The sequence below is a fragment of the Notolepis coatsorum genome (genome assembly GCF_963971535.1).
Source record: "Notolepis coatsorum genome assembly, chromosome: 15".
Lineage (NCBI taxonomy): Eukaryota > Metazoa > Chordata > Actinopteri > Aulopiformes > Paralepididae > Notolepis > Notolepis coatsorum.
The window spans coordinates 66,219,556-66,239,367 of NC_140179.1; the positions used below are offsets into that span (position 1 = coordinate 66,219,556).

At 41.7% G+C, this 19,812-nt stretch overlaps 1 protein-coding gene across 2 annotated transcripts in view; it reads right to left on the bottom strand.

Annotated features, from left to right (window-relative positions):
* Positions 1–10,506: 10,506 nt before the first annotated feature.
* Positions 10,507–19,812, bottom strand: part of apex1 (APEX nuclease (multifunctional DNA repair enzyme) 1) — a 187,625-nt gene continuing 178,319 nt past the window's right edge. The window contains exons 1-5 of one of the 2 annotated variants that reach the window (XM_084331149.1): positions 19,392–19,488; positions 17,227–17,361; positions 12,891–13,054; positions 12,216–12,408; positions 10,507–11,846 (exon numbers count right to left, since the gene is read on the bottom strand). In XM_084331149.1, coding sequence (XP_084187275.1) covers positions 11,332–11,846; positions 12,216–12,408; positions 12,891–13,054; positions 17,227–17,287 — 933 coding nt within the window. In that variant the 5' untranslated portion in view covers positions 17,288–17,361; positions 19,392–19,488 and the 3' untranslated portion in view covers positions 10,507–11,331. Of the gene's footprint in view, positions 11,847–12,215; positions 12,409–12,890; positions 13,055–17,226; positions 17,362–19,391; positions 19,489–19,812 lie in introns of those variants that run through there. The other variant, XM_084331150.1, reaches the window with a different exon arrangement.

Consider the following 19,812-nt stretch of genomic DNA (forward strand, 5'->3'; position numbering starts at 1 on the left):
GACTGTCTACTAACAGAGAGACACAGAGACTGTCTCTTAACAGAGAGACACAGAGACTGTCTACTAACAGAGAGACACAGAGACTGTCTACTAACAGAGAGACACAGAGACTGTCTCTTAACAGAGAGACACAGAGACTGTCTCCTAACAGAGAGACACAGAGACTGTCTACTAACAGAGAGACACAGAGACTGTCTACTAACAGAGAGACACAGAGACTGTCTACTAACAGAGAGACACAGAGACTGTCTACTAACAGAGAGACACAGAGACTGTCTACTAACAGAGAGACACAGAGACTGTCTACTAACAGAGAGACACAGAGACTGTCTCTTAACAGAGAGACACAGAGACTGTCTACTAACAGAGAGACACAGAGACTGTCTACTAACAGAGAGACACAGAGACTGTCTACTAACAGAGAGACACAGAGACTGTCTACTAACAGAGAGACACAGAGACTGTCTCTTAACAGAGAGACACAGAGACTGTCTACTAACAGAGAGACACAGAGACTGTCTCTTAACAGAGAGACACAGAGACTGTCTACTAACAGAGAGACACAGAGACTGTCTCTTAACAGAGAGACACAGAGACTGTCTCCTAACAGAGAGACACAGAGACTGTCTACTAACAGAGAGACACAGAGACTGTCTACTAACAGAGAGACACAGAGACTGTCTACTAACAGAGAGACACAGAGACTGTCTACTAACAGAGAGACACAGAGACTGTCTACTAACAGAGAGACACAGAGACTGTCTCTTAACAGAGAGACACAGAGACTGTCTCTTAACAGAGAGACACAGAGACTGTCTACTAACAGAGAGACACAGAGACTGTCTCTTAACAGAGAGAAACAGAGACTGTCTACTAACAGAGAGACACAGAGACTGTCTACTAACAGAGAGACACAGAGACTGTCTACTAACAGAGAGACACAGAGACTGTCTACTAACAGAGAGACACAGAGACTGTCTACTAACAGAGAGACACAGAGACTGTCTACTAACAGAGAGACACAGAGACTGTCTACTAACAGAGAGACACAGAGACTGTCTCTTAACAGAGAGACACAGAGACTGTCTACTAACAGAGAGACACAGAGACTGTCTCTTAACAGAGAGAAACAGAGACTGTCTCTTAACAGAGAGACACAGAGACTGTCTAATTAATAAGAATTTATTTGTCATTTATCCTTTCAATCTTGATGAAGACATTTTATGTTGCACAGTAACATTCTTTGCTGTGACTACCACGACCATCGGTTCAAAGTTTACTTATTTACTTTACGTGTGATAATAGTACCTCATTTGGATGTTTAAAATCGGGTGCTTTCTGTGGGAGGAGGAGAGTGAGAGTGAGACACATTCTTTGTCGACACAACACAAACCAGTATCACACTTTGTCTCTTTTGCCGTTAATCTCCGGCTCCTCTGTCCTGTTATTCCTATATGTTGTCCAGTTCAGCCTCATCATTGTCCTGTTATTCCTATGTTGTCCAGCTCAGCCTCATCATTGTCCTGTTATTCCTATGTTGTCCAGCTCAGCCTCATCATTGTCCTGTTATTCCTATGTTGTCCAGCTCAGCCTCATCATTGTCCTGTTATTCCTATGTTGTCCAGCTCAGCCTCATCATTGTCCTGTTATTCCTATGTTGTCCAGCTCAGCCTCATCATTGTCCTGTTATTCCTATGTTGTCCAGCTCAGCCTCATCATTGTCCTGTTATTCCTATGTTGTCCAGCTCAGCCTCATCATGGTCTCATCATGGCCTGGTCTACAAGATACACTACACGACCAAGGTACCCATGTACATGGCAAAATACTTCCCAAAGGTCAGTGAATACCACGATCACAACACCAGAGGGAGCTCCACAAATCATGTTAAACCCAGATTCGGCTCAAATAAGGGACTAAACACGTTTCGCAATTATGCCACATCAATGTGGAACGCCCTACCCAAAGCTGTAAAGGAATGTGGATCACTACCCACTTTCAAAACCTCTCTCAAGAGACACCTACGGGAGACTGCAATGCAACACTGGCCCCTGTAAATATCCTAACCCAACCCCCTCCAATGTACAGTCATTTACCTAGTATGGTCTTGTCAATAGTCCAATGTACAATTTTGTTTGTTTGTACAGAGTCCCCCCCCCCCCCCCCCCCTCAATGTACAGTTTTGCTTGTTTATACAATGTGCCCCCCCCCCCCCCCCCACCCACCTCCAATGTAAATTACCCAGTATGGTTGTCAATATCCCAGTGTACCCAACCCCCCCCACCCAACCTCCTCCAATGTACAGTTTCTACGTCAAATGTATATACTCCCTTTTCTTGACTCCTTCTGTATCACAAACAGTACTGTATTTGCAAATCTGGTATGTCATAAATGTATAGATGTAGCAGTACTGACTATCTGTATGTCATGTATGTCATATATGTCCTGATGAATTGAAAATGGGGGACCCTGGTGTAAACAAGACGAAAGTCTTTCTCTGGTCTGCATCCCCTTAACAATTGTGTGTATTGAGCTGTACTGTATTGTACCCATTCTGCAATCTGTTAATAAAGTTTTCAATCAATCAATCAATCAATCAATGGTACACGTGTGTCTGTTCTCTTCCTCTGTACTGCCTGTTTCTTGTCCTTAACGTGAAACCATCTTTTGAGTTTTGATTTAAGGTCCTTGTGAGAGACTGCAACATATAAAACCAAAGTTGGAAAAAGAAAAACACAAGTTGTCGATACTTATTTGCCGTGAATGATGTTTTCATTGGTTTTTCCTTTGCCATTGAGTACTGTAACCTTTTTTGTGTGTGTGTATTTCATTCTAGTTGTACACCCAATTTCGAGCATCACCTGTATGTTGCTTTGTATTTATGCAATAGTTGCAGCTGTAACTAAGATGGTTTGTGGATTTAGGCCTGACCTCACTATACAAAGTGTATTGCAAGGACAGGTGAAATAAGGAAAAAAATAAAGGAAAACCTTTTTGAATGTCCAGCTATGTAGTCTCGCTTCTGCTTCTCCTTGGAAACAACAGTGTAGTTTGTATGTTTAGGATGATAGACCCTATACAGTGCACCCATTCTCTATGGCAGTGGTCAGTTGGATTGTTACCTGTGAAATCGGCCTAACCACATCATTGTTGTGTCGGGTTACACTTCTATAGACTGTCCATTAGGGGTGGGAATCACCATAGGCCCCATGATACGATATCACGATTCTAGAGTCACAATATTGCGTTATATTACCTTTTTCCAACTGCAAATATCCCCAACAGAAAATGTTAACATCTGCAATAAAAATATATACACATCATGTTTTATCTAATAAGATAACGTCAGTATGTTCACCTCAATCTAATAATTTTTATTGCAGTTGACCTAGAGCCCACCAGGGTCATGCATATCAAATTTGGTCAATGTCAGACCTTGCAATCAAAAGTTAGGGGGCGCACTCAAATTATGGCAAGGGTTAATAGCCCCCTAACTTTTGATTGCAAAGTCTGACATTGACCCCCTTTTCAGGAGTTGACCTAGAGCCCACCAGGGTCAGGCATATCAAATTTGGTCAATGTCAGACCTTGCAATCAAAAGTTAGGGGGCGCACTCAAATTATGGCAAGGGTTAATAGCCCCCTAACTTTTGATTGCAAAGTCTGACATTGACCCCCTTTTCAGGAGTTGACCTAGAGCCCACCAGGGTCAGGCATATCAAATTTGGTCAATGTCAGACCTTGCAATCAAAAGTTAGGGGGGCGCACTCAAATTATGGCAAGGGCCTTAAGCAGAGAGAGAGGATTTACAGGTCCATGCTGCTTTAGCTGCTGCAGAGGCTAAGTTCAAAGTACTGGAAGAGTACGAGGGCCAGCGAGCCTCATCCAGAGTGTCCCGTAGGGATGGAATAAACTCTTACATAGAGAAAAAGAAGCCCTTCGAATCGCAAGCTCACGAGCAGGCTATGCCTACTCCTCAGGCCGTAGCGATGAATAGAGAACCTGCTTACAGTAGCAGCTCCAGTGCACCTGGCGGTGCTCCACAGAAGGAACAAGAGTCTCCGCAACAAGAGTCCATACGAGCCATGGTGGATTTCCTAGTGAAGCAACAAAACCATGCTACTCTGCCCCCTCAACAGATTCCTATATTCAAGGGAGACCCTATGGGGTACATGCTATTCATCAGGGCCTTTGAACACAGAGTGGAGGACAAGACAAGATAGTAACAGAGACCGGCTGTACTTCATGGAGCAGTACACGGATGGACAGCCAAGAGAGCTGATAAGAAGTTGTCTTCACATGGAACCAGCGAGGCAAGGAGGCTCTTGAAAGAACATTTTGGAAATGGATACAAGATATCAATGGCGTATACAATGCACTGAACTGGCCTACTATCAAGTCTGATGACGGAGAGGCTCTCCACTCCTTTGGCCTCTATCTCACTGGATGCCTCAACGCTATGGCTGACGTGGAGTACATGCAGGAGCTTGACAGCATATCAAATGCATTCATGCATGTCTGACTGTTAAACAAGTAAAAATGATGTAAATATGTTGTTAGAATGGTACAAATATTCATCTGGTGACATTCTTCATAGCATTATTAGCACATTTATTGACCCAGAAAATTTGTAGTTTGACACCAAAATTGATCTTCTATGTTCAACATTCTAACAACAAACCCTAAACCAACATTCACATTTTTGGCAGTTGTTAGAATGTTCGACACATTTGTACCACATGCACAAATCTGCTTTATTATTGCCCCAAATAGCATGAAAGTTGGACAAAGTGGGTATGTCTGGAAAGAAGAGGCTTGTGGGTACCTATAAAACCAATGTTCACTCTGATATATTCATGTGAACGGCCAAGGGACCCTTTGGAAGATGAGCATGGCAGTTTTTTCTAGGCGAAAATTTAACATACTTTTTAATCATTGCCTATTAAAACCTCCTTCCCAACAGTTGGGCTTAATGAAAATGATACCATTGGAAAGCTTAGCTTCTCTAGTTTACAGGGATACCAATACCTTTGTGTTTGCTCAAATATTGAGCGCGCTATGGACCAAGATATGTATTAATGGGCAGAACCTTGATTTTACATGGCGGCCATCTTGATGACGTGTCCCCTACCCCAAAATGAAAGCTATGATGATGAGGAACACGTGGGAAAAATGTGGTGCTTTTGTCCGGCGTGTCCACATCCTTCTCAAATCTGGTGCTAACCGCACTATAACCACTTCGAAGCAGAGAATATATTTGTACAAGGCGGAAGAGACCCTTCGGAGCTACGCGGGCTAGCCAATCAGAGAGCGTCTTCGCAAACTGCGGCTACGGAAAATAAATCACGCGCCTTGCGCCATCTAGTCTTTATATATATATCTATGAATGAATCAACATCCATTCATTTTACCCCCCCTCACAAGCTCTGTGTAATGCGGAACTGCAGTGGTCAATGAATGAATGATGAATGAATGAATGAATGAATGAATGAAAACTTTATTTAACAGATTGCAGAATGGGTTTTGATTGATTGATTGAAAAATGTATTAACAGATTGCAGTACAATACAGTACGGCTCAATATGAATGAATGAATGAATGAAAACTTTATTTAACAGATTGCAGAATTGGTACAATACAGTACGGCTCAATACACACAATTGTTAAGGGGATGCAGACCTGAGAAAGACGTTTGTCTTGTTTCCATCAGGGTCCCCCATTTTCAATTCATATACATTTATGACATACACAACATACATGACATTTATGGCATAGGGACATATAGGTATTTAGTACTGATACATTTGTGACATAAACGGTATTCAAATATACAGTACTGTTACCCCTAGATCCTGATATACATATGATGGGGAGGGGACTGTACATTAGGAGGGGGTGGGAGAGAGATATACATACGGCGGGGAGGGAATATATGCGGTGGGGAGGAGACTGTCTATTAGGAGGTGGTGGGGGTTTTGGGCATTTACGGTGGCCAGTTTCGAATTGCAGCCTCCCGTAGGTGCTCTTTAAGAGCGGTTTTGAATGTGGGTAGGGATTCACATTCCTTTACAGCTTTGGGTAGGGCGTTCCACATGTCGTCAGCTTGTGACTGCAACTTGTTCCTGTTTGCGGACGACTCAGCCCTGCTGGTCTCTGACAAGAACAAGTTACAGTTTGAAAAAACCCTCAGCTCGGAACTAGGCAGAATCTGCATATGGCTCGCTGATAACAAACTATCATTACACATGGGGAAAAAAGAGTCTATTCTCTTCGGTTCAAATAACAAACTCAGCAAGACCGACGGCTTCTCAGTTACAGTGGGTGACAATATTGTCACAAGGAAAGATGAAATTACCTACCTGGGTTCCATCCTAGAGGCTAATCTCTCCTGTGACAAAATGGCATCCAATGTAATAAAAAAAGTCAACCAACAAACTCGATTCTTGTACCGGATCTCCTCTCTGGTAAACAAGAATACCCTGAAGACTCTGGCAGGAGCACTCATTCAGGGGTACTACGACTATGCTTGCACCTCATGGTACCAAAGCACCTCAAAGGCGCTAAAAACAAAATTACAAACATCTCAAAACAAAGTGGTCAGACTACTGCTTGACCTTACTCCTAGAACCCACCTCACCCCTGCCCACTTTGACAACCTAGGATGGCTTAGAGTAGAAGACAGAGTACAGCAACTTGCAATGGGCCTGGTCTACAAGATACACTACACGACCAAGGTACCCATGTACATGTCAAAATACTTCCCAAAGGTCAGTGAATACCACGATCACAACACCAGAGGGAGCTCCACAAATCATGTTAAACCCAGATTCGGCTCAAATAAGGGACTAAACACGTTTCGCAATTATGCCACATCAATGTGGAACGCCCTACCCAAAGCTGTAAAGGAATGTGGATCACTACCCACTTTCAAAACCTCTCTCAAGGGACACCTACGGGAGACTGCAATTCAACACTGGCCCCTGTAAATATCCTAACCCAACCCCCTCCAATGTACAGTCATTTACCTAGTATGGTTTTGTCAATAGTCCAATGTACAATTTTGTTTGTTTGTACAGTGTCTCCCCCCCCCCCTCAATGTACAGTTTTACTTGTTTATACAGTGTGCCCCCCCCCCCCAACCACCTCCAATGTAAATGACCCAGTATGGTTGTCAATATCCCAATGTACCCAACCCCCCCCACCCAACCTCCTCCAATGTACAGTTTCTACGTCAAATGTATATACTCCCTTTTCTTGACTCCTTCTGTATCACAAACAGTACTGTATTTGCAAATCTGGTATGTCATAATGTATAGATGTAGCAGTACTGACTATCTGTATGTCATGTATGTCATATATGTCCTGATGAATTGAAAATGGGGGACCCTGATGTAAACAAGACGAAAGTCTTTCTCTGGTCTGCATCCCCTTAACAATTGTGTGTATTGAGCTGTACTGTATTGTACCCATTCTGCAATATGTTAATAAAGTTTTCAATCAATCAATCAATCCCCCCCCCCCCCCCCCCACCTACCCAATCCAATGTACAGTTTCTACGTCAAATGTATATACTTTTTTTTTCTGGACTCTCTTTGTATCACAAACAGTACTGTATTTACAAATCTGGTATGTCATAAATATATAGATGTAGCAGTACTGTCTATCTGTATGTCATGTATGTCATATATGTTATGATGAATTGAAAATGGGGGACCCTGATGTAAACAAGACGAAAGTCTTTCTCTGGTCTGCATCCCCTTAACAATTGTATGTATTGAGCTGTACTGTACTGTACCCATTCTGCAATCTGTTAATAAAGTTTTCAATCAATCAATCAATCAATGTGGCATAATTGCGAAACGTATTTAGTCCCTTGTTTGAGCCGAATCTGGGTTTAACATGATTTGTTGAGCTTCCTCTGGTGTAGTGGTTGTGGTATTCACTGACCTTTGGGAAGTATTTTGACATGTACATGGGTACCTTAGTCATATAGTGTAACTTGTAGACCAGGCCCATTGCAAGTTGCTGTACTCTGTCGTCTACTCTAAGCCATCCTAGGTTGTCAAAGTGGGCAGGGGTGAGGTGGGTTCTGGGGGTAAGGTCAAGTAGTAGTCTGACCAGTTTGTTTTGTGATGTTTGTAATTTTGTTTTAAGCGCCTTTGAGGTGCTTTGGTACCATGAGGTGCACACATAGTCGTAGTACCCTTGAATGAGTGCTCCTGCCAGTCTTCAGGGTATTCTTGTTTACCAGAGAGGAGATCCGGTACAAGAATCTAGTTCGTTGGTTGACTTTTTTTATTACATTGGATGCCATTTTGTCACAGGAAAGATTTGCCTCTAGGATGGAACCCAGGTAGGTAATTTCGTCTTTCCTTGTGACAATATTGTACACACACACAATTGTTAAGGGGATGCAGACCAGAGAAAGACGTTTGTCTTGTTTACATCAGGTCCCCCATTTTCAATTCATAGTGACATTTATGACATACACAACATACATGACATTTATGGCATAGGGAGGGACATACAGGTATTTAGTACTGTTACATTTGTGACATATACGATATGCAAATATACAGTACTGTTACCCATAGATCCTGACAGAGTATATACATATGATGGGGAGGGGACTGTACATTAGGAGGGGGTGGGTGGGTGGGAGAGAAATATACATACGGTGGGGTGGAGACTGTACATTTGGAGGGGGTGGGTGGGTGGGAGAGAAATATACATGCGGTGGGGATGTATATATTCGCCCTATCGCCCTTGCTTATATGTACATGTGTATTAGCATCCACATTGTATCCACTATTGTATTATATCCACTTTTTCTCCCATTTTCGTATCGTCCAATTCAACCCTCCCCTGTCTCGAACGCTGTTTCTTGCCTCCCACAAGCCGGCTGCAATGTGGACGTGTAAGCCATACATAGCACGAGTCCCCTCCGATACTCGAGGTAGCAGCCGTCGCATCTTTTCACCTGCGCAGCGCGATCTTTCAGCGTCAGGGGTCTGCGCTTTGGAGGGACGCCGCCCCCATCGCTTCTTGATTCTACTGCGCAGGCGCACCAACCGACCTGTAGGAGTCGCTGTCCACAACGTCCGATCCCCACCCATCAGTTTTCCCTCCCCCTAAACTGCCAATTGTATTAGTACGGACGACCAGCCAAACTGAAAACAATGTGGAGCTGGGCTCGAACCCAGCGTCTCCAGCATTGGTGGTGAGTGCCTTGCCCACTGCACCACCTAGCCACCCTGTATTAGCACATATGTATCACTTTTGTTTATCTGTGTTCTATGTTCAGACACCAAGACCATGAAGATACGCGACCTGGAACCAACTGCAGAGAACAGCTCAAGACAGAGATGCCTGGAGATCACTTGTTGACGGCCTATGCCCCAGAAGGGGTAGCAGGCGTAAGTAAGAAAACCTAATAAAAAGTAAATATAATAATGCATCATTGTAATTTATTAAATGGTAAATGGCTGCTTTTTTATATAGCGCTTTTATCCAAAGTGCTTTACAATTTGTTCCTCACATTTTACCCATTCAGTCACACATTCACACACCGACGGCGGAGGCGACCATGCAAGGTGCCAACCTGCTCATCGGGAGCAATTAGGGGTTAAGTGTCTTGCTCAAGGACACATCGACATGCTGCCCGGGAGGAGCGGGAAAGACTTGAATTTGATTTCAAGAAAAATGGTCTGTTTTTATTTAAATGCAATAGCATTAGCTGCAAACTTCTCAAACGTGACAATGTAAAATAATATAATTGTTCCAAAAGTATAGTATTGGCTATTGGCTTTATAAGATCCTGAATTTATCCTTGAATCCCCAATTCAGTATTTAAATGAATTTCCTGAGGACAAATCTATTTATATTATTGATTTCATTATGGCCAGAAAACTAATCTCCCATCAATGTAGTTCCATCAAGAATGAACTGGAGGGGGGCTCCAGTAGCTCACCGCATATCTCGGCGCTATTTCTGCGTCGGGGAAAACCGTGCTGCGTCACGGATCTGGTTGACTCCCGAGTTCGATTCCCGGACCCGCCGTCATTTGCCGAATGTCTTCCCCTGCTCTCTCTCCCGTTTCACCCTGTATCTGAATGTCTTCCCCTGCTCTCTCTCCCGTTTCACCCTGTATCTGTCGGTCATGCTTGACGAGAAAAGCGATAAACGCTAAAAAATAAAGTTAAAAAAAAATAAAATAAAAATGAACTGGAACAGTTGACAAGAGACCCAGTGCTGTTCTCTGGGGAGTTTCTGTTAGTTACTACTCTGCTAATTACTACCAGTACCAGGTTTCACATCTTCTATGAATGGATCCTAGGGTTCCCAAACACCACTGCAATCCTATTATGAGAGTCAAAGCAGACAGATGTGCTGGCCCTGTATCTGTCGGTCACGCTTGACGAGAAAAGCGATAAACGCTAAAAAATAAAGTTAAAAAAAAATAAAATAAAAATGAACTGGAACAGTTGACAAGAGACCCAGTGCTGAAATATTGAATGTTCCGAGTTTATTTTTTGACAAGTGCATTTACTGTAAGAGCAGAGTAGTACATAGTGAGCTTCTCTTTTTTTGTGTCATACCAAGATCGAACCCTTTGAATGATGAATGGAAAGGTATTGCATAAATCCAGTCTTTATAGAGAAACGGTTACATTTCAACAGAAAACACACACTGGTCCAGGAGTAACAACACAGTAACCTCGTATCCACTCTCCAGGCGCTCTGCACATCCAGTACCTGGACATACTGAACATGTTCTGATTTCAATAAACACAAAGCATGTTTGATACTATGGCAGGTTAAGAGGCCGTCAGACAAACTGCACAGGAATAGAGACAAAAGCACAACATAAGCCATCTCAAGTTATTTGACATCAGCTTTGAAAGTTGTTTACAACATTGTCCAGAAGAGGTTGGGGTTCATAGCACCAAGTACAGTGGCTTCACCTGGGAGGACAACTAGGGATGTTGCATGGACTCCATTAACATCTCTTAATTAATAATAACCTGGAATCATTTTATGAATGTAAAAGGAAGAAAACAAAAACAGAAAAAAGTACGTACTACACTATGGAAAGCATTCTTATCCCTGAATCTACTGAAATAGTCAAGTGGCAAGAAGAAGAATCATCCATGAGAGGTTGTCAGGTAACTGGTGTGCAACTCATATGGGAGGAGAAGCACACCGGCACAGAGTAGTTTCAGTAGTAGAGGAACAATAGTATCTAGAACACAGTGAGACAATGCACGGCAGTAGCCCTGCTCTAACTATTGACCTCGATCCACTAGACAAGACGTAATGAGCCGGTACCTATTACCTACACAACGATGTGCAGAGTGATGGGGCAGTGGTCACTCCCCATTGCCTTGTTGCGGATCTTGCTGTCGCACAGGCCCGGCAGCAGGGCGGAGGACAGCACAAAGTAATCGAGCCGCCACCCTACGTTCTTGGAGCGGGAGTTCATCATGTAGGTCCAGAAGGAGTACGCGTAGGCCTGCTCGGGGTAGAGCTCGCGGAAGCTGTCGGTGAAGCCCGCAGCCAGCAGCTGACTGAAGCCCTCGCGCTCGTCGGGGGTGAAGCCGGCGTTCTTCTTGTTCCCCTTGGGGTTCTTCAGGTCGATCTCCCCGTGGGCCACGTTGAGGTCACCGCACAGCACCAGGGGCTTGCGCTGGTCCAGGTCGCTCAGGTAGGCCTGGAAGGCCACGTCCCAGGTCTTGCGGTAGTCGAGGCGCACCAGGCCCCTGCCGGAGTTGGGCACGTAGGCGGTCACCAGGAAGAACGTCGGGAACTCTGCTGTAATGACACGGCCCTCCTTGTCATGCTCCTCTTTACCTGGTAGATAAAGAGGTAGAAAGAGAGATTCACAAGATTATTCAGAAAAGACATGTTTTTGATGACCATGAAGTAACACAAAGAGATGAATAATAATAATAATACATCAATTTTGTATAGCGCTTTTCCAAATGCTCAAAGACACTACAGAGCTAAATAAACAATACAGTTTTAGTAGAAACCATTTTTAAATAAAGAAATTATATAAAAGGTGAGAGAGGAAGGAGTTCAAGGCTTGAAGGCACGGGTAAAAGGTGGGTTTTTAGATTATGAGAGGGTGTCTGCATGACGGATATGGTTGGGCAGGGCGTTCCATGAATGATGGGGAGCACACAGAAGCACCAGTCTAAAGGCTGTCCACCCACTCACCGATGCCATAGGTCACATTGAGAGGCTCCGTCTTGCACAGCATAGCCACACCACTGTAACCCTCCTTTTCCTCTGAGCCTGCCCAGTACTTGTGGGGGTACTCGGGCATGGAGGTGATGTCGGATGGGAGGGCCTTCTCTGCAACCTTGGTCTCCTGCAGGCACAGCACGTCAGGAGCCTCCTCACGCACCCACTGAGACGGGGAGAAAGTATGCATTGGCACCCTTTGTGGTAACTTTATAGGCCAGGTTACATGATTAATGAGTTATATTTCATATATGTTAATATCGATTATTGTTTACATTTGAAAGCAAGGTTGGAAGAGTGTTTGTTTATTAAAGCCAAGAGATACTATTATTTACATTAGTCTCCACATTAGTTGGTAGAAATACAAGTCCCAGAATGCCTTGCGCCTAGTAACCAGCTGTGTCCATTTAGTGATTAAGTTGCCGACTGGAGAGAGCGTTTTTTGTGAATGAACTGATGACAAGACCTGCAATGTAACGTGCGCCGAAAGCTTCTATATAAAGGACATCGTATTGGAACCCGACGTTTGGACAATCTATTATTTTGGAAAGTAGTTATTCTATACCCTTGCTCTAAAACAAATAACGACCAACTGTATCGACGGCCCCCTAAGCAAGACATCCGATTTCTGTTGCTTTTGACACTCACGTCCAGGCCCTTCTTTTTCACCCACGCCCTCAGACCGTCTACGTTCCAGGAGGTGATCTTCATGTTGGCGTCGCGGCCATCTTTGCTGCTCATTTTGTCGGCAGGATCGTCGTACATTATCGGGGCCTCCGGTTCCTTTCCCTTCTTCCCTTTCTTGGTAGGGGCTATGAGGGGAAGGACAATACGGTCATGAGGTCTTAAAACAGATTAACTGGCTCGTTGTGTTCTCGCTGGAACTGAGGAAGCTGTCCTCGTACAGTGCTGCTAAGTTGCATATTCATATTAGTATTCTCATGAGATGCTTCAAGAATTTCCTACCAATATGGCGCAATGCAATCAACACAGCTCATTGGCCATGGTTGTCATTGACGATCAACCAAGATGTCTGAAATGCTGATGTAAACAAATACTATGGAATTAAGATTTATGAAGGCCAAGTTGTGTGTTGGCTAAGGGTAATACACCACCAGGCAATTGCTTGGGCAACCTGACAGGCAATGCATCTGTCAACAGGATAAGAATACAATAAAGAATACAATGTTGTCAAGGTAACAAGTGGCTGCAATGCAGGGTTGTGATATTTCCCTAGGAGCAATGATGCCCATCAAGTTGCCCAGTGTGGTCATCATTTTGAGACTAAATACACAACACAGTCTCATAAGAACACCTAAATACTAATACTAAACCTAAGTGTACTAATTGGAAAAAAGGTACATTATGTACATTATCTTATAGCCATAAGTAATATATCTACGTACCTCTTGTTTAAGTAATATATTTACATTTTGCATCGACAAAAAAAAAAAAACACTTCGACCAGGAGTCGAACCAATAATGATTGTGGTTGAGTGGTCGCAACACTAGACTAAGCCACCATCCCACCCTGATACACAGCAATACTATTATGATGGTTCATTTTAATGTTTTTAATGTTTAAAGATATAACGGTGTGGTTGTGGTTAGTTTAACCTCTAGCCATATTTTCTGAAGATTTGCCTAAAAATACATACCTAAGTAAATGGAAGATTGCTCCACTTCTACAAGGCCATTTGCATGTTCTTGGTATCTAGGGACATCTATGGATCTCCGGGAATGTATTCCCAGTAGGGGTGGAACGGTTCACAAAATCAACGGTTCGGTTCATATCACGGTATTGTGGTTACGGTTTTCGGTTCGATATGTTGTTTTTTATTTTTTTAATTATGTAGTTTTCAAGTTTCTTTAATAGTTGTCATACAGAAGTACAGAATACTTTTGTACAAAATGCTTCTTACTGTTGCGCTCCAGAGACTGTGCAAGACAAGATAAGTATGAAATAAAATAACATAGTAAAATTAGAAGTAAAAAAAAAAGGTCACAGTGTTCAGTTTAGACATATGTACAATGTTCGATGCAGAATAGACGTAGTTACCATACAATATACAATACTGTGCAGTGTACTAATATACAATACTATATAGTGCAAGGCAGAAATGGAGAAATGGGACGAGGTGCAATTTAGGTACAATTCACAGTAGGTGTACGAGTTGTAGTGCAAATCCTTTATGTAAACATGATTCTCATTTATTTGAAAAAAATTAAATAAAAGTTTACAGCGGTTTGCCTTAAATAATGTTTGGCACATAAAGACTGAACTGACTGAAAAATATAGGCTACATTTGTCAAAGTATTAACTTAGTGCAAACAAACTAAATAATTAAACCCTTCTATTTTTGTGGCCACATTATAGACAAAGGCCAGTAACATAAAGTATGCATATGCTCAACCAGCACTAGACTTTCCTTTCTTTAAAATAAACACAAAAAAACAATGTCAACCATGTTTAAATTCCCTGATTGTCAGTTCCTAATGGAAAGATTAGTTTTCCGCTTGAAATTAAAGTGCAGTATTTGAAATACAATGAAAGGAATATGGCTGGATTTCTTATCAAAAGGTTAAAGTGTCACTGTGTTATTTAAAATAAATAAACAAACAAACAAATCAGAAGGCCATCAATATAAAATGCAGGATAAAACAACACTACTCTGTTCATTCTATTTTTAAAATCCGTCTACATTTATTTAGACTAACATTATTTAAATATTGAGTGCAACACAGTAATTGTGAAACGGTGGTGGATTAACGCAATTCACGCACGGAACTGTCTATGGGTTGGGTCCGCAGGGACAATTTAGCGTGTGGTACCTTCGTTCTCGACTCTACCTACAGTGGAAGTTGAGTGGAGTGGAATAGAGTTGATACCATGCAGTGGGAAAGCGGCAATAGTCCCGGTTGGAGTTAGTAAACACAATGTTAGCCTTCTTGGATGTTGAATAAACATCATTGTCTTTCGACACCCCGCCTCAGACTCCCATTTTATCCTCCGCTAGCTACGGTAACATTTCATTGATGTCTGATAATGATTTCACTGGCTGTATTGGAGCTTGCGCGCTACCAACGTGCGTTGTACTTGTAGCGTCACAAACCGTGCTAACGTTATGGCAAGATGTAGGCCTATGTAATGTCAATGCAAAATGTTTTTAAAGTCGTAATTAAGATTGATTTATATTGCGCTTGCCATTTCCACGCACTTTCTACGAACTGACTAGCACCTGCTTCAGCAGCCGGCGCTTCACCTCTCCGTGCCAAATGAAGAAATTTTTTTTTGCATCCCCTGAACTGAACAATACCCACACCGCCCGAACCGTGGAGGTCGTGCCGAACGGTGTACGGTTCGAATGCATACCGTTCCACCCCTAATTCCCAGTGTCGGAAATATTGTGTCCGTTACTAGGTTTGAGTAAATTGTAATGAACCAACGGAGAATATCAATTTATTTTATTTGTATTTATTTTTTTGACAGTGAATAACACCATGTTAACATTGACCAGACGTGAGCCACTGAGCTCATTCAGCACCTTCTTGAGATGAAATGTAGAAAAAATGTGAGCAAATGAATAAAGGGCAGATGATTTACAGGGGGTTTTGTAGATACAGTACTGAATTTTGCCATCCGGACACATGCTATTTGAAATATGATTATAGAATATAGAATATCAGGCCTATAAATTACCTTATTATGGCCAATTCACACATCTATGGATCGAGCCAAATCTCTTCTTTCCAATGGCAGAGTTCAATCTGGATTTAGTACCACCAGGCGCCCCTGACAGGGCAGCAAAAACTGTGAATGAAATCTACTGTAACTTAAGTACAGTTACTTTTTTATAATGTAAATAGCTCCGCCATTTTTCATCTGATTGAGCCAAGTTTTTTCCCCCCAGACGTTCACAGAAGGTAAAGAAACTACCTACGTTCTATTTTATGGCAATAACGTTCAGGTTTGTTCGACCTGTGAGATATGATCCCGAAAATAATGTTGAATAACGTTTCACATCAGACGGCTCAAAGTTTGACAGAGGCTGGCATGAGCTGGGTAGTGTAGTTTTTCGAAATTCTAAAGCCCCGGGTCTCTTCTTTCAAAATACTACACTCACTTTTGGCTGCAAAATTTCCTCGCTTCAATATGTGCCAATGTCCGACTCAATGCGCTGAGATTTCTATAAACTCATATTTCACTAATAACACTTAAAATCATTGGTAAACAAACGTAGTGCTGAAAATATACACTTATATATAATACTGGTTATGGTCTTTCTTTACTCTTGGCTACATTTGAAAAAGTAACACACCATTAATTAATACGTTCTGTATTGATGGATTATAGCGTGGTTGTTGTCAGGGTTATCAGAAAAGTGTCTCTGTAGTCTTGCCTCCCATGCAAGTCATATGTAATGTAATATATGTACTTAGGGCTGGGCGATATGGCCTAAAAATAAAATCCCAGATAATTTTTTTTTAAATCCGATTTACGATTTTAATCGATTTTTTTCTCTTGAAAACTAGAAACGCCAAGGAAATCATTCAAATAACCTTTGTTTTTATTTGACACAAAAAAATGATCAGACCAAGATGAATGTCCCTATTGGGATTGAAGTGCAAACCTAACTTTCACCAATCTTCACTTAAAAATATATATATATAATATAAAAGGTTACTCTTGATCAAACAAAGATGAATGTCCCTATTGGGATTAATAAAGTGCAAATCTAACTTTCACCAAACATCACTTTTTGTCAAATAAAAGGTGACTCTAATTATTTTTTTTCAAAATCGTCCTAAATCATTAATTCGAATTAATCGATAATATCAATTAATCGCCCAGCCCTAAATATATCAATATATTACTTATATGGCTATAACATGATGTACAATATGTACCTTTTTCCTGTGGTCGATTAGTACTTTATTTACATATTTACAGTGAGGTGGGGCTGGAACACAAAAGGTACACAACCTGCGTCGTTGTCATGGTCCCCATCCTTGGTCTCCTCCTCGGTGTTCTTCCCTCTCTTCATACCTGAACTTGCTCTGAAGCCAAACACACCACGCAGACACGCAACACGCACACACAACAACAACACACGCACCGCTGGAGAGGGAAAGGGCAGGGGTTGTTAGTTGACGTGTTCAACCGAAATGGAATATTCCCAACAAGCCCAGACCCAGGTGTCAAGCCGAGCACAATGCGGACAAAGCAGGAGCTGTACTAGACACTGAGACGTAGCCGGGAGGCAAAGCCCCCTTGTATCAAAATACGTCTATCATATGGATGTCTCTGATGCATGTAGGTTATAGCATGCTGGTTTCTTGCAGATTTCCTGCATAGTTCATGAGGAAGTTGTGTAGTACATACACAGCAAGCAAAGTGTTTGTTATTTATTATACTTATTGCAACAGACAGTACAATAGTAAATTGTAGGTTTCAGCTGCAGGTCCTGTCATAGAGGGGGAAAGGCCCCCCCCTTCCACTAACCACCACGGGACCCTATTTTGGAAAAAAAATGGCGAAAGACAAATCATCGTTTTGATCCCATTGAGTTGTGCCATGAATTACACATGAGGCACTGGTATTTTGTTGTGTTGTTATTTAGCTAATGTTTCATGTGTTTCCAAGATGCATTTGGTTTGATCATTTATTTATTTGCATGCAAGTTATATGTTGGGCTAGATGTATAATGGACTTCTTTGATATACATGTGAGATTGAGGTTATAGTAACAGACTAACGTTAGTAGCTAAACTATGATAATACCCTAACTAAATTAGCCTAACTCTTGAGCATTCACTACTGTAATATTTTAGCTAACAGTTTTTGATAAGGTTATTACGGTAGGTAGGTTAGCCACAGCAGGGCATCTGACAAATTATTTTATTATGGCAAAGATTGCTTTAATCTTGCATTTTCTTTTCTGATCAAGTTCATTGTTAAAGGTTTTTCTAATACTTTCTGATTTGTTGTTTCATAGCTAAGGGTTAGTTTATAGCCTTACAATGTGCAATTAATAAGCAGAGGTTTGTAAACGTTTAATTTGAATGGCCTACATGATATTCCCATAACATTCGCTATTATTAGCCCCGTCAATCATCTTTAAGCAGCCTCCTAAAACTGCTGCAGTTATTATGACAGAAGGTCTGGATAGAAATGAGAAAACAGATTTTGTTCACACTAATGTGTATCCTAAAGCTAAACTCAATATTTACAATGTTACATTCCAATGACAACTTTTTTTTATACATGCTGTGGTGAACATTCTAATTTTACTAACCATAAAATAAAGTAGGCCTATAATCATCTATTGAGACCAAAAGTATAATAAACGAATGTGCACATTTGGAAAAGTCTATATCAGTTAGTATTATCTGAAGTGTGTTCTTTCATTTGGTAGAGGCATTTATTAATCAAAGGTCACACAAGGCAGATATATTGGGTTTTAGTGTGCTTCTCCATGCTTCAATATTACTAGTCTAGCAGTAGCACCAAAGTCTGGCACCACGGTATTATAATATGATATAATAATTATAATTATTATTATTGTTGCCTTGACCCCTCATTACATCAGACTTGGACCAATAATGGCGGTTTGATTGATTGATTGAAAACTTTATTAACAGATTGCAGAATGGCTACAATACAGTAAGGCTCAATAGACACAATTGTTAAGGGGATGCAGACCAGAGAAAGACTTTTGTCTTGTTTACATCAGGGTCCCCCATTTTCAATTCATAATAGTATACATAAACGTTATTAGGTGAAGTGGAAGCTCCGTTGAGATGCAGCCATTGTGTTGTAGGGCTGCACATCAATACTGTTCGTGCATGCATGCCTAAATAAATGCAACCAACAACCACTCTACCAGCACGGCTCATTAAATGCTATAACGACATAATTGGCTGAGGTTAACTATGCTGAGGCGGCCTCGTCTTTTGCAACAACACTAATACAATTACTAACGTTAGCGAGTTCCTCCTAGGCCTGCTAGCTCAAATGAATGGGCATGGACTAGCATTGGGTTCTTTGCTGGGTTTATGGTCACAAAATACAAAGAAGGTGGCTAACCAACATTTATATTCCATTAGACATTGTATTGCAGAAAACGGGGATCTTAATAAAGTTTCATACTTGCACTTTTGGGACAACAAGATGCTAAATCTATACCGCAGTCACTCCCCCACAAACACACACACAAAGCAGCAGTCCGCTTGAGACGTGAGCAACACACGTGTGCTCCCTACCAAGATGGCGGCACGTGTGCTCCCTACCAAAATGGCGGCGGTCTCGTTCTCGAAGACACTCTGACGTCACGAGACCGCCGCCATCTTGGTATTGGGGAAACAAACGGATTTCTGCTGATCAAATGTATGCGTTGAGCTCCGTTTTTATGACATGTTTTATCACATTCTTGTTCATTTCATAACCTTTTCATATAATTTGTTTTTGAAAATATTGAGGCTATCATGGCATTTCACTATTTTCGAAAGGCTTTCTGGTGATTCTAACAAATGTTTCCCCCAAGCCATAGACATGCACTAGACAGAAAGTT